At 34.2% G+C, this 16,976-nt stretch overlaps 1 protein-coding gene across 1 annotated transcript; it reads right to left on the minus strand.

The window, feature by feature from the left end:
- Positions 1-14,938: 14,938 nt before the first annotated feature.
- LOC134684907 (zinc finger BED domain-containing protein 4-like) lies at positions 14,939-15,880 on the minus strand. The gene has a single exon (XM_063544224.1). The coding sequence runs from the start codon at positions 15,878-15,880 to the stop codon at positions 14,939-14,941; it is 942 nt and encodes a 313-aa protein (XP_063400294.1).
- Between the last annotated feature and the right edge of the window lie 1,096 nt (positions 15,881-16,976).

A 16,976-nucleotide genomic window follows, 5' to 3' on the forward strand; every position in this document is an offset into this window, starting at 1 on the left:
CAGTACCATTATTGCTACAGAATAAATCACCTGACTGTGATAGATTGACTCTGACACCACATGTATAGGCCACAGTGCCATTTTTGTTACAGGATAAATTTTCTGATGGTGATAGATTGACTATGACACCATGTCTATAGGCCACAGTACCATTTTTGTTACAGGATAAATCCTCTGACTGTGATAGATTGACTCTGACACTATGTCTATAGGTCACAGTATCATTATTGTTACAGGATAAATCATCTGACTGTGATAGATTGACTCTGACACCATGTCTATAGGTCACAGTATCATTATTGTTACGGGATAAATAATCTGACTGTGATATATTGCCTCTGACACCATGTCTATAGGTCACAGTATCGTTATTATTACGGGATAAATCATCTGACTGTCATGGGATGACTCTGACACTATGTCTATTGGCCACAGTACCACTAGTGGTACAGGATAAATCATCTGACTGTGATAGATTTACTCTGACGCCATTTTCTATTGGTCAAGGTATCATTATTGTTACAGGATAAATCATCTGACTGTGATAGATTGACTCTGACACCATGTCTATAGGTCACAGTATCATTATTGTTACGCGATAAATAATCTGACTGTGATAGATTCACTCTGACACAATGTCTATAGGTCACAGTATCATTATTATTACGGGATAAATCACCTGACAGTGATAGATTGACTCTGACACCACGTCTATAGGCCACAGTGCCATTTTTGTTACAGGATAAATCATCTGACTGTGATAGATTGACTATGGCACGATGTCTATAGGCCACAGTACCATTTTTGTTACAGGATAAATCATCTGACTGTGATAGATGGACTCTGACACTATGTCTATACGTCAAAGTATCTTATTGTTACAGGATAAATCATCTGACTGTTATAGATTGACTCTGACACTGTGTCTATAGGTCACATTATCCTTATTGTTACAGGATAAATCATCTGGCTGTGATAGATTGATTCTGACACTATGTCTATGCGCACAGTATTGTGATATGTTTACTCTGACGCCATTTCTTTTGGTCAAGGTATCATTATTGTTACAGGATAATTCATCGGACTGTGATAGATTGACTCTGACACCATGTCTATAGGTCACAGTATCATTATTGTTACGGGATAAATCATCTGACTGTGATAGATTGACTCTTACACCATGTCTATAGGTCACAGTATCATTATTATTACGGGATTAATCATCTGTCTGTGATAAATTGACTCTGACACTATATCTATAGGCCACAGTACCATTATTGCTACAGAATAAATCACCTGACTGTGATAGATTGACTCTGACACCACGTGTATAGGCCGCAGTGCCATTTTTGTTACAGGATAAATTTTCTGATGGTGATAGATTGACTATGACACCATGTCTATAGGCCACAGTACCATTTTTGTTACAGGATAAATCCTCTGACTGTGATAGATTGACTCTGACACTATGTCTATAGGTCAAAGTATATCATTATTGTTACAGGATAAATCATCTGACTGTGATAGATTGATTCTGACACTATGTCTATAGGTCACAGTATCATTATTTTTACAGGATAAATCATCTGACTGTGATAGATTGACTCTGACACCATGTCTATAGGTCACAGTATCATTATTGTTACGGGATAAATAATCTGACTGTGATATATTGACTCTGACACCATGTCTATAGGTCACAGTATCGTTATTATTACGGGATAAATCATCTGACTGTGATAGATTGACTCTGACACCATTTCTATTGGTCACAGTATCATTATTGTTATAGGATAAATCATCTGACTGTGATAGATAGTTTCTGACATCATGTCTATAGGTGACAGTATCATTATTGTTACAAGATAAATCATATGACTGTGATAGATTGACTCTGACACTGTGTCTATTGGCCACAGTACAACTAGTGGTACAGGATAAATCATCTTACTGTGATAGATTTACTCTGACGCCATTTCTATTGGTCAAGGTATCATTATTGTTACAGGATAAATCATCTGACTGTGATAGACTGACTCTGACACCATGTCCATAGGTCAGAGTATCATTATTGTTACGGGATAAATAATCTGACTGTGATAGATTGACTCTGACACAATGTCTATAGGTCACAGTATGATTATTATTACGGGATAAATCATATGACAGTGATAGATTGACTCTGACACCATGTTTATAGGTCACAGTATCATTATTGTTACGGGATAAATCATCTGACTGTGATAGATTGACTCTGACACTATGTCTATTGGCCAAAGTACCACTAGTGGTACAGGATAAATCATCTGACTGTGACATATTTACTCTGACGCCATTTCTATTGGTCAAGGTATCATTATTGTTATAGGATAAATCATCTGACTGTGATAGATTGACTCTGACACCATGTCTATAGGTCACAGTATCATTATTGTTACGGGATAAATAATCTGACTGATAGATCGACTCTGACACCATGTCTATAGGTCACAGTGTCATTATTATTACGGGATAAATCATCTGACTGTGATAGATTGACTCTGACACCATTTCTTTTGGTCAAGGTATCACTATTGTTACAGGATAAATCATCGGACTGTGATAGATTGATTCTGACAATATGTCTACAGATCACAGTATCATTATTGTTATAGGATAACTCATCTGACTGTGATAGATTGATTCTGACACTATGTCTATATGTCACATTATCATTATTGTTACAGGATAAATCATCTGACTGTGATAGATTGACTCTGACACCATGTCTATAGGTCACAGTATCGTTATTATTACGGGATAAATCATCTGACTGTGATAGATTGACTCTGACACCATTTCTATTGGTCACAGTATCATTATTGTTATAGGATAAATCATCTGGCTGTGATAGATTGTTTCTGACATCATGTCTATAGGTGACAGTATCATTATTGTTACAAGATAAATCATATGACTGTGATAGATTGACTCTGACACTGTGTCTATTGGCCACAGTACAACTAGTGGTACAGGATAAATCATCTGACTGTGATAGATTTACTCTGACGCCATTTCTATTGGTCAAGGTATCATTATTGTTACAGGATAAATCATCTGACTGTGATAGATTGACTCTGACACCATGTCCATAGGTCAGAGTATCATTATTGTTACGGGATAAATAATCTGACTGATAGATCGACTCTGACACCATGTCTATAGGTCACAGTGTCATTATTATTACGGGATAAATCATCTGACTGTGATAGATTGACTCTGACACCATTTCTTTTGGTCAAGGTATCACTATTGTTACAGGATAAATCATCGGACTGTGATAGATTGATTCTGACAATATGTCTACAGATCACAGTATCATTATTGTTATAGGATAAATCATCTGACTGTGATAGATTGATTCTGACACTATGTCTATATGTCACATTATCATTATTGTTACAGGATAAATCATCTGACTGTGATAGATTGACTCTGACACCATGTCTATAGGTCACAGTATCGTTATTATTACGGGATAAATCATCTGACTGTGATAGATTGACTCTGACACCATTTCTATTGGTCACAGTATCATTATTGTTATAGGATAAATCATCTGGCTGTGATAGATTGTTTCTGACATCATGTCTATAGGTGACAGTATCATTATTGTTACAAGATAAATCATATGACTGTGATAGATTGACTCTGACACTGTGTCTATTGGCCACAGTACAACTAGTGGTACAGGATAAATCATCTGACTGTGATAGATTTACTCTGACGCCATTTCTATTGGTCAAGGTATCATTATTGTTACAGGATAAATCATCTGACTGTGATAGATTGACTCTGACACCATGTCCATAGGTCAGAGTATCATTATTGTTACGGGATAAATAATCTGACTGTGATAGATTGACTCTGACACAATGTCTATAGGTCACAGTATGATTATTATTACGGGATAAATCATCTGACAGTGATAGATTGACTCTGACACCATGTTTATAGGTCACAGTATCATTATTGTTACGGGATAAATCATCTGACTGTGATAGATTGACTCTGACACTATGTCTATTGGCCACAGTACAACTAGTGGTACAGGATAAATCATCTGACTGTGATAGATTTACTCTGACGCCATTTCTATTGGTCAAGGTATCATTATTGTTACAGGATAAATCATCTAACTGTGATAGATTGACTCTAACACCATGTATATTGGTCACAGTATCATTATTGTTACGCGATAAATAATCTGACTGTGATAGATTCACTCTGAAACCATGTCTATAGGTCACAGTATCATTATTATTACGGGATAAATCAACTGACAGTGATAGATTGACTCAGACACCACGTCTATAGGCCACAGTACCATTTTTGTTACAGGATAAATCATCTGACTGTGATAGATGGACTCTGATACTATGTCTATACGTCAAAGTATCTTATTGTTACAGGATAAATCATCTGGCTGTGATAGATTGATTCTGACACTATGTCTATAGCTCACAGTATTGTGATATGTTTACTCTGACGCCATTTCTTTTGGTCAAGATATCATTATTGTTACAGGATAATTCATCGGACTGTGATAGATTGACTCTTACACGATGTCTATAGGTCACAGTATCATTATTATTACGGGATAAATCATCTGACTGTGATAAATTGACTCTGACACTATATCTATAGGCCACAGTACCATTATTGCTACAGAATAAATCACCTGACTGTGATAGATTGACTCTGACACCACATGTATAGGCCACAGTGCCATTTTTGTTACAGGATAAATTTTCTGATGGTGATAGATTGACTATGACACCATGTCTATAGGCCACAGTACCATTTTTGTTACAGGATAAATCCTCTGACTGTGATAGATTGACTCTGACACTATGTCTATAGGTCAAAGTATCATTATTGTTACAGGATAAATCATCTGACTGTGATAGATTGATTCTGACACTATGTCTATAGGTCACAGTATCATTATTGTTACAGGATAAATCATCTGACTGTGATAGATTGACTCTGACACCATGTCTATAGGTCACAGTATCATTATTGTTACGGGATAAATAATCTGACTGTGATATATTGACTCTGACACCATGTCTATAGGTCACAGTATCGTTATTATTACGGGATAAATCATCTGACTGTGATAGATTGACTCTGACACCATTTCTATTGGTCACAGTATCATTATTGTTATAGGATAAATCATCTGACTGTGATAGATTGTTTCTGACATCATGTCTATAGGTGACAGTATCATTATTGTTACAAGATAAATCATATGACTGTGATAGATTGACTCTGACACTGTGTCTATTGGCCACAGTACAACTAGTGGTACAGGATAAATCATCTTACTGTGATAGATTTACTCTGACGCCATTTCTATTGGTCAAGGTATCATTATTGTTACAGGATAAATCATCTGACTGTGATAGACTGACTCTGACACCATGTCCATAGGTCAGAGTATCATTATTGTTACGGGATAAATAATCTGACTGTGATAGATTGACTCTGACACAATGTCTTTAGGTCACAGTATGATTATTATTACGGGATAAATCATATGACAGTGATAGATTGACTCTGACACCATGTTTATAGGTCACAGTATCATTATTGTTACGGGATAAATCATCTGACTGTGATATATTGACTCTGACACTATGTCTATTGGCCAAAGTACCACTAGTGGTACAGGATAAATCATCTGACTGTGACATATTTACTCTGACGCCATTTCTATTGGTCAAGGTATCATTATTGTTATAGGATAAATCATCTGACTGTGATAGATTGACTCTGACACCATGTCTATAGGTCACAGTATCATTATTGTTACGGGATAAATAATCTGACTGATAGATCGACTCTGACACCATGTCTATAGGTCACAGTGTCATTATTATTACGGGATAAATCATCTGACTGTGATAGATTGACTCTGACACTATTTCTTTTGGTCAAGGTATCACTATTGTTACAGGATAAATCATCGGACTGTGATAGATTGATTCTGACACTATGTCTACAGGTCACAGTATCATTATTGTTATAGGATAAATCATCTGACTGTGATAGATTGATTCTGACACTATGTCTATAGGTCACATTATCATTATTGTTACAGGATAAATCATCTGACTGTGATAGATTTACTCTGACACCAGTCTATAGGTGACAGTATCATTATTGTTACGGGATTAATAATCTGACTGTGATAGATTGACTCTGACACCATGTCTATAGGTCACAGTATCGTTATTATTACGGAATAAATCATCTGACTGTGATAGATTGACTCTGACACCATTTCTATTGGTCACAGTATCATTATTGTTATAGGATAAATCATCTGGCTGTGATAGATTGTTTCTGACATCGTGTCTATAGGTGACAGTATCATTATTGTTACAAGATAAATCATATGACTGTGATAGATTGACTCTGACACTGTGTCTATTGGCCACAGTACAACTAGTGGTACAGGATGAATCATCTGACTGTGATAGATTTACTCTGACGCCATTTCTATTGGTCAAGGTGTCATTATTGTTACAGGATAAATCATCTGACTGTGATAGATTGACTCTGACACCATGTCCATAGGTCAGAGTATCATTATTGTTACGGGATAAATAATCTGACTGTGATAGATTGACTCTGACACAATGTCTATAGGTCACAGTATGATTATTATTACGGGATAAATCATCTGACAGTGATAGATTGACTCTGACACCATGTTTATAGGTCACAGTGTCATTATTGTTACGGGATAAATCATCTGACTGTGATAGATTGACTCTGACACTATGTCTATTGGCCAAAGTACCGCTAGTGGTACAGGATAAATCATCTGACTGTGACATATTTACTCTGACGCCATTTCTATTGGTCAAGGTATCATTATTGTTATAGGATAAATCATCTGACTGTGATAGATTGACTCTGACACCATGTCTATAGGTCACAGTATCATTATTGTTACGGGATAAATAATCTGACTGATAGATCGACTCTGACACCATGTCTATAGGTCACAGTGTCATTATTATTACGGGATAAATCATCTGACTGTGATAGATTGACTCTGACACCATTTCTTTTGGTCAAGGTATCACTATTGTTACAGGATAAATCATCGGACTGTGATAGATTGATTCTGACACTATGTCTACAGGTCACAGTATCATTATTGTTATAGGATAAATCATCTGACTGTGATAGATTGATTCTGACACTATGTCTTTTGGCCACAGTATCACTAGTGGTACAGGATAAATCATCTGACTGTGATAGATTGACTCTGACGCCATTTCTATTGGTCACAGTATCATTATTGTTACAGGATAAATCATCTGACTGTGATAGATTGACTCTGACACCATGTCTATAGGTCACAGTATTATTATTGTTACGGGATAAATAATGCATTTACGTTGGATAACTGTATATTGATTTGGGGTATGATCTACATATCATATAAGAATAAGAATAAGAATAAGAATAAGAATAATTTTATTGCATCATACACCCAAAAGAGGGTCAACGCAAAACAAACAAGTTCACAACATAAAGAACATAGACAATTATAGTCCAATGATAATCACAAGATAACAAAACAAATACAAATACATAATACTATCTAAAACATGAAATACATAGAAAAAATAAACGAAAAACAACAATCAAGTTTACAGGGTCAGAGTTTGATATATAAATATGCTATTGAGAATCTTACATTATTAATGGTCAATTATTATATTAAATTTAATCAATTCATTTGAAAGTTCACCTTTCAAATAAGTTCCCAAATGAACCCCGGAAATTTGTCTCCTGGTTTGATCTGCAATAACGTTTTGACGTCATATTTTAAATATTGTATATAAGTATAGGTCATTCTTTCTTAAATATTTATATAACTATAGGTACTGAATTTCAGTGAATGTTATATTCAAATGGGTACGTTTTTTGAGGCAAAAATGGCACACCCCTACCAAAAAAATATCGAAGTTAATACAACACATCTCAAACAATCTTTCATTTCTATAGTAAATCATTTTTTTTAAATTTCAGTTCTATAAGGGACTTACTTACTTTGAAAGCAAAGAAAGGGGACTGGGCACTGTGTGTTTGTTTTTTGTTGTATTTTGCTTAGATTTTGTTTTTTCGTTTCGTTTTAATTATTTTATTTATTTGCTTATTTGCTGTTGTTATATTTTCATTTAACTTTTTTTAAGATTAAAAGTGCCGGAAAGAAGGAGGAGGGGGGGGGGGGGGGGGGGGGGGGTGTCATTCAGATTCTTGAAAAAAAAACTAATTTGTCCAGACAACGGCGACGACAAAGTATTTTTAAGTATCCTATATGACTGTCCATTTTCAATGGATAGTAACATGTAAAATTTAAAAGAAAATATATTTTTGAGATCTGAAAAATAAACCAGTTAAGACTTTTGTCGTGTTCTAAAAAAATGGTATTGCTAAAAGTTACTAGGAAAATGAGAAGGCTTTCTTCATATGTAATCCCCGTTTCAGAATCCTTGGAATTGACCCAAAAGGGGTAAGAGAAACAAAATTCAAAATCATGCAGTTCAAAAGAAGGCTCGCAATATATTTGTTTAAATCTAATGAAGTGTACATTACATTTATGGATTTTTAGGGTCATCGGACGCAAAAATGAAAATTGAAATGTCAAAAATTCATACGCATTTAAACAACAAGCGTGTTACATATAATGACTCCTAAAGGACACCGTAATTAACACCCCTGAAGAAATCAGTAGAGGACTTTGCTATGCACTTCACGTTACCCGTAGCAAAATACTGAACATCCATTTTAAGTGAACTAAGATGATCATATTCTGTGAACTATAGACATTTTGGTATTAAATGAGACTCTAGTAGGGATCATCCTGCTTGCCCTACATTCTCAGTTTTAGATTTTAATAGATAGTTGCCAAATTTTATGCAGTGTTTCTCCAGCCAGTGGAGGAATTTACAGAACAACAACAACCCCAGAAAGGATACGTTACAGGTCAGACATTTTAAAAGTTTGTGTTGTCTTATTTTGGTTTTCATTTTTTTTTTTATTAAATTTGACTATATACTGCACAATTATTGTAAAAAAAAAACACAGCAAAAGCGTACTTGGTATGTCCTACGTGGAGATTGTAAGTTCTCGTTGATGTTACAAGAAACAGTAAAATCATAAAAAAAACTTCAGATCATAGATTTATTATCTATGTTCAGATTTACTGATTACTCGAATTCATGTCAATTTTTTCATGCAAGTGGCTCCCCGTACGAACAATTCGTACGGCGAGTCCCAGGGCTCCTAGTACGAACTGCCATATAGATGAAACGGATACGAATTTCCAAATTTCGGTCTTGGAATAAATCCCGTGAATGGTGCATTGACTTTGACCCAAAAAAATCATTATGTCGAAATATAAAATCATTCAATTGATAGACTAGCCTGATGTTTAGTGACTATATGGACATGTATCCTACAAAATTTTAGATGAAAATGCCAAACACACTAAGAATACGCAAACATCTTAACTGACGATGGCTGGTTATTGTTAAAAGAATTGATGATTCAGAATAAGGAGCATCATGAATGGGATTGTTTTGCTTGTAAACAAACACTTGGTGTTAAGGAAACTCTGGCATGTGATTGCTGTCTAGAGTGGCACCATCTGCAAATGTGTCCATCTGAAATGTGTGCCCAAACAAACGTATTGGATCTGTAAATCTTGTAAGTAGTTTCATGCGTTTAAGGCAAAATACAGATTTGAACTTAATATATTTAAATGTAAATTATATGTCTATTGTAACATTGAAATTAAATTTCCTACTTCCATGAACCCCATAGTACGTAAGTTCAATGATGGCTGATAATTATTTTAATTAATTTATATTTCTTATTTGATATGAGCATGTTTATATTGATTCTATATTCATTATGTTTCCTTCTATTTCTCTCATTGCATGAATTTGTTTTCATTTTAAGTCATGTTTAAAATTTATTGACTGTTTTACATTTTATTTAAAATTGTTAAAGACATTTTAATCTGTGGCTCTATGTGGATTCTGCATATTTTAAGTATTTGATTTTAACTGGGATCAATATAAAACGATTGGGATTTGAATCACTCAGTATTTCTATGATACAACAGTAAATTTTCTACGTCGTGTCTCAAACTTTCACCTATAACTTTTGATTTACTCATCATAAAATTATTCTAAAAATTATGCAGGGAAGCTGATTTATTACTGATTTGCAAGATTAAATTTTCTTTCGCATAACAATAAAATCCTAATTTTAGAAAAATAATAAAGGCATGAGGGGTAGTTTTCTTGTGAAAAGAGGTCGTAAAAATGTCAAGAAACCTTCCAATAAACAATTGAAGTTATCGATGATTAACGAGCGGCGGAATACTAGAAATCAAGAAAATTGCGTAACTTTAACTGGTTAGTTTACCTGTTAAATTCCACACTACTATTATGAAATTTAACCTGGATAAAGCTCTTAATATTGGCTTTGTAACCATATACAATTTATGCAGGTGAGAATATTTACAGTGTGATTTTAGTTTTACTGACGTGACCCCACTAACGGAAATTTACATCAAATTTTTGGGGTTCAAAAACTGAACTTTTCATTATATATTTTTGAACTAAATATTCAACTAAATTTAAAGAAAAATATATCATAGGATGCCTCGAAGTTTCCTCTTTTCAGTCATATAATTTTAAAGTATGAAATATTTTTGGGAAAAATAGAGAGTGTTCCCAAATTCACGCCAACCAATCTCTCTCATTCACCACCAAATGTGATGCAAAGAAATTAATGAGAGAGACACCCGGTGCTGAATGAGAGAGATAAATTTTAGATCAATTAGAGGTAAGTACGTAAATTAAGACCCCTTATTCAATTTGTTTTAAAAATCAGAGAATGCTATTCTGTGGCAAATTCATTTCTCTATACGTTGGTATTCATTGCTTGCATGTAAACACAAAACTGACAACGTAAGACGTTTTCTCCTACAAACATGTCAATGGAAATACAAGAAAAAAAGTCAAACAATTGTCCAGAAATCAATGTTAATCTAATCTTATCTTACCAATTTCACTGTTGTAGAAAGTTTACCAGCAAGGTATCACTACCATGTCATATCAAGTGTCAGACTCTATCCGTTTTCTCTCAATCATTCTTTGAAGTTAGTGATGATGCATGAGAACTAGTGGTGATGCAGGAGAAAAGTGGTGGTGCATGAGAGGACAACAAATTTCTTTATGCTTATATCAAAGTGTTCGACAATTATCATGTGAAATGACTGTTTCAAGTTTCAGTTATTCATCAAAACCTGAAATTGTCTTTCTGGGGACCTTAATTATCATGTTTACCTGGTTCAGTCGACATTGCGAAAGCAATGCGATGTCTGCCTTTTTGATTTTCTCTATTTTCTGATAATAAAGTTACCATTTTCATGTAATTTATCAAAATAGAGGAAGATTACCAAGAGCAATTTTTGTCCGTCCCGCCTGCAACAAAAGTCATGAAGGCGAGACGTAGCGCTCCTTAATTTCGTCGTCGTCGTCGTCGGCGTTGTGATGATCAACATCTGGTACACCCTGTGTTTAAATTCCTTTAAACATTAATAACTTAATCAAATCATTATGAAATCATTTGAAATTTAGACAGTGACTTTATGTTGAGGAGGCACTATCTATAACAATATTTTGAGAGAAAAAAAAGTTTTATTATTTTTTCTGAATTTTATTGGCAAATGGACAGTATGTTGCACATCATATTTTGTACACGCTATGGTTAAAAAAAAATTCAAACATCAATGACTTCATCAAATCTTAATCAAATCATTTGAAACTTGGATAGCAGCTTCTTCATGATCAAGAGATATAGCATGTTTCAAAACTAAATTTTGAGAAAAAAAAAAGATTTTCTTTCTGAATTTCACTGGTAATTGGAATAAGTTTTTTGCACTTTACATTTAGGTTCAGTCTGTAGTTAAAGTTCTTTAAACATCGTTTACTTTATCGGCATGTCTCTTTGGAATTCCTTCTAAATTGGATCGAGGCACCTTTATGATCAAGAAATTGTACCAAAAAATATTTATCTATTTTTCCACAATGTACTGATAAATGGACTTAGGTTTGTTTTTTTTTAATTTTTTTTTTTGCATTTCACATTAAAGGGTAGTGTATTGTTAAAGTTTTTAATTATCAATATTTATATCAAACCTTCATGAAACTAACTGAAACTAGTACCAAAGCTTTTAGTGATAAAAGTACAGTGTTTTTATCAAAATTTAACAACAATATAGATTTTTCCAAAATTGATTGATAATAAGACTTATTTTTTGTCAATTTACATTCTGGTACAGTCTGTTGTAAATCTTTCCGTCATCAGAGACTCTTATTAAGTATTATGAGGTGGGGAACATTTTTCTTCAGGACAGTTTTTGAAGATCAACAAATTAAGAGTTACATGTTATCACTGATTCCATGGAACCTTAACGAATTTTTATAGTATGGATTTATTTTTCCAAAGGCCACATCTGTCTAACCCCTCGCATGCATATGCACCAGTTCAAAGGCAGGAAAATATTGGCCATGGGTACATTTAGTAGTTCTATTTTGTATGTTTGTTGATGTTGTGACAAACTAATGTGTTATACTGTTCGATATATATTTTTTTTAAATCTTGTCTGGGTCATTCAGAGCTTGATACCCTGTTGAAAAACTTGAGGTGACCACAGTGAATTTGTGTCTTGTATTATGACCGTTTTTTATTCATGCCTATGCCGTTCTAAGCCAAGTCACCATTCATGCAAAAGTTACCTTTATCAATGAGCAAATTTGAAAATACTGATCATATACACCATTGGAAAAATAAAACCATATTATAAAAAACACTCCAGGTATTCTTCCTCTATTTTTACAAATTGAGATGCAAATGGTAAAGTTATACCGAAAATAGAGAAAAATCAAAAAGGCAGACACCGCATTGCTTTTGCAATGTCGACTGATTCAGGTAAACATGATAATTAAGGTCTCCAGAAAGACGATTTCAGGTTTTGATGTATAACTGAAACTTGAAACAGTCATTTCACGTGATAGTATAGAGAAATGAATTTGCCACAGAATAGCATTCTCTGATTTTTAAAACAATTTGAGTAAGAGGTTTTAATTTACACACTTACCTCTAATTGATCTAAAATGTATCTCTCTCATTCAGCTCCGATTGTCTCTCTCATTAATTTCTTTGCATCACATTTGGTGGTGAATGAGAGAGATTGGTAGGCGTGAAATTGCGTCATGAAGTGAAAAATTCTGCGGTTGATTTCTATAAAAACAAAAATTACCCAACTTTTAGAGCAAAATTTCTGTACTTTGGAATAAAACTCTCTGTCAAAAAACTATATCATCCCATGCAGGAATCTTTTCTCTTTAAAATTTTCGGATTAATCAGATGAAGCATTTTTGAGTTACTGTACGACATTCAAGAAATATGGCATTTTTTTAAAAATCAAAGTCCCATAACTCTGGACACATCGCAAAATTGGAAAAAAAAAGGTAACCAGACATTACCAGCCTAATTTTAAAATTTCAGTTCAATTGGATGAAGCATTTTTGAATTCATGAACGACATACAAGAATAAAGAGCTTGGCCGAGTGCACCATGATATGACCGCAATGATCGACAAGTGTTGACACACTTCTAAAGTGGACACAATAATATGTTTGACACAGTAATTTGCTGGACACAGAAATTTCATTAGTACTAAAAAGCACCACTTTGGCCCTTAATCATTTTAATAGGTTGGAAAAACTGCAAGTCCTAGCTAAAATTCTCTGTTGGAAATTTCATAAGGACTCTAAAGAAAAAAAAAACCTTTGAAATTATACGAGAAATAAAAAAGTTTGTTTTTTGGGATTGAGCACCACTTTGGCCCCAAATAGCTCGGAAACGGTACAAGCTACGTTAAATCCTTCGAGACTCTATCAGTGCAGAAGTTCATAAGGAAAACAATGAAAAAATCAAAATGAAAATAAGATGAAAAATATAAATTTCATGAAAAAAAAAAAAGAGAAGTCCGTTTTAGCCCCTTTTAGCTCTGAACCCTTAAGTCCTAGCTCAGATCTGTAAAAATTCACTTATTTTCTATGATACTCTTTGATCTCACCAATCTTAGTATTTACAATTACGTGTATTTCATTTCTCAAACAAAATCTTCATATTAAGTAGTGTTGTCAAATTGAACAATTATGCCTAACCGGTTAACCGAATAATCGTTCGACCGATTAACCGGTTAACCGGTAGTTACGTTGATGTTCAAAGTCTTATACAAAGTACTTCACGAATGACTGGTTTTATGATACAATAAATTGACATTTATCCCAGGGTATTATAACACAATAATGCAAACACTAACACAATTAGGATTTCAATATGTAATAAATTACAAAAAAAACAAATTTATAAGTATGTACATTTAGAAAGAACGAAAGAAGAGTTTTTCACATTTTTCCTCGGGTACATAGTTTTTATTCAGGAATATTATCTGGTCGATTACAGAGGAAGATAGTCGATTTCTCAGTTTAGTAACAATGAGACCCGCGCATGAAAAGATTCGTTCTGACGGAACAGAGGTAGCAGGAATACTTAAATATTGTCTAGCTAACACAAAGAGTCTGGGGAATTTACAATTATTTTCTTTCCACCACTCGAGTGGGTTTGAATCTTGCACAGCACGCTCCTTGATGTATAAGGACATTTCCGATTCATCTTGAAAGGACGTATCTTCGTCGGTGTCAAACAAAAGAAAGTCCAAAGATCGTTGGACTCTTTGTTTCTTGGCTGGTTGCTTGTCAACTTCAGTTCCAAGGTTTTTTTATGACGTTTTAACTGCGGGCTTTAATGGCACATCGTCTAACTTGGACTCTAACATTTCAATGGCGACTTTTTTTTGTTCTGGGGAGAAAAAGTTAAGTGTTCTATGCCTCGGATCAAGTAAGGACGCTAAAGCATGCTGTGTAGATGCAGTTTCAATGTCATACGGTTTAAAGCGGGTGATGAGTTCTTCCGAAAGACTTGCTTTCATTTTATGCGCAAGAGCACTATCCTCTTCAGAGTTTTTTAGGTGTTTTTTTAAGAGTCCGTTGACAATAGGAAGCATTACAGAGGCTGATACGTCCTTTTCCAAACACATGTATGTTGTAACATGAGACATTTGCTTCAATACTGCGGAAATTTCAACCAGATAATCCCACTCATGATCTTTGAGAAGCATATGTGTGTCACATTTCTTAGTAACAGTTGTATCTAGCATTACATCCGTAATAACTCTGCGTTGTTCACATAGGCGTTCAATCATTAGCTGAGTCGAATTCCATCTCGTAACTACGTCTTGTATAAGTTCGTTCTGTCTTAGTCCGAACAACTTTTGTCTTTTCCTCATTTCTGCAGTTATTGTAGTTGAATGCTTGAAATGTCCCACTAACTTACGAGCACGTGAAGTAAGTTTGGCAATAGCGGGTATTTCCAAGCATGGTTTAATGCAAAGCTGAATGGTATGACCAAAGCATCTCATATCGTCAAAGTCACATTTCTCTGATGCACAATTCATGTTCCTAGCATTGTCATGTACAGAACTCACTATTTTACCGTCCAATTCAAACTCTGAAATTGTAGATTTCAGTCGTTCAGCAAGATTTTCGCCTGTATGGCGTTCAGGCATTTCACGAGTAACAAGCACATTTGACTGTAAATTCCAGTCTTTGTCAACGTGATGTTCTGGACTGTTAAAAAGCTTTTTGTAGCATTCGATGTCCATGTATCAGAAGTAAGGGATACGCTGTCAATGAGATTTAACTCTTTAATCAAACTCTCTTTTTTGTCACTATATGACTTTTCTATTCTGGATTTAATAGTATTTCTAGACGGAATTTTAAATTCTGGAGCTATTATCGACATAAGTTTTGAAAATCCTTTTCCCTCAACAATGCGAATGGGTAGGTAATCCAATATAATCATATCCACTATTGAATTTGTTATTAGTTCAGATTGAGTAGACGAAAATCTTCTAGATCTGGGTGTCTGAACAAAGTCTAAAACCGATGACTGCTTAACTTTCTCAGGCGTTTCAGAAAAGTCATTGGGATGCTTTAACTTCAGATGATTCAGCATATTACTTGTACCACCAGTATAGACTAATTCCATTTCACATAGTTTGCATTTCACTATTTTGGAGTCGGCATTACGTTTAAAAAAAGACCAAGCCTTAGATGACGGAGGTGGCATATTTACATGTACGCACACACAATATAAAGTCAAAGTGAAGAAATAAACTAAATCATAAAATTTATTCAGCATGTTCAGCTTACAACTGTTCAAAATAAACTTAATATGCTAATTATGTTTACATTATACTTGCCCGGAGCTGACAGACAAGTTGTCTATGTGCTAATTAAGTAATAAAATTTAAATGTTTTCAAGGTTAACAAGATTAATCAATAAACTGAACAATTGATCTGTCTAATCAAGTACCAATCAATTCGTACAATCATTTCACATTATTTACTAATGATTTCAGTACACATTTACATCAATTTTATTAAAATTTTAAAAAGGTCCGGTTAACCGGTAAGCGTTTTTGGTATTCGGTATTCGGTCGTTCGACCGGTTAACCGGTTAACCGTTGACAACACTAATATTAAGTGATCAATGACTTGTTTGTAGAGCTTTTATTGCTGATCATTTTTGCAATTTTTAATTTTTTTTCTATCTATTAAAACTTATTAGATAATAGCCAAAAACATTAAAATTGGCCAAAAATAGTCTTTTATATGCAATAACCCCTATGCGGGGGCCATCCGACAATTTTAACTCAAAAGTAACTAAGGTAGATCTTGTCAATCTGAACATTTGTC

Source organism: Mytilus trossulus, chromosome 9, assembly GCF_036588685.1.
Source record: "Mytilus trossulus isolate FHL-02 chromosome 9, PNRI_Mtr1.1.1.hap1, whole genome shotgun sequence".
In the NCBI taxonomy this organism is placed as follows: Eukaryota; Metazoa; Mollusca; class Bivalvia; order Mytilida; family Mytilidae; genus Mytilus; species Mytilus trossulus.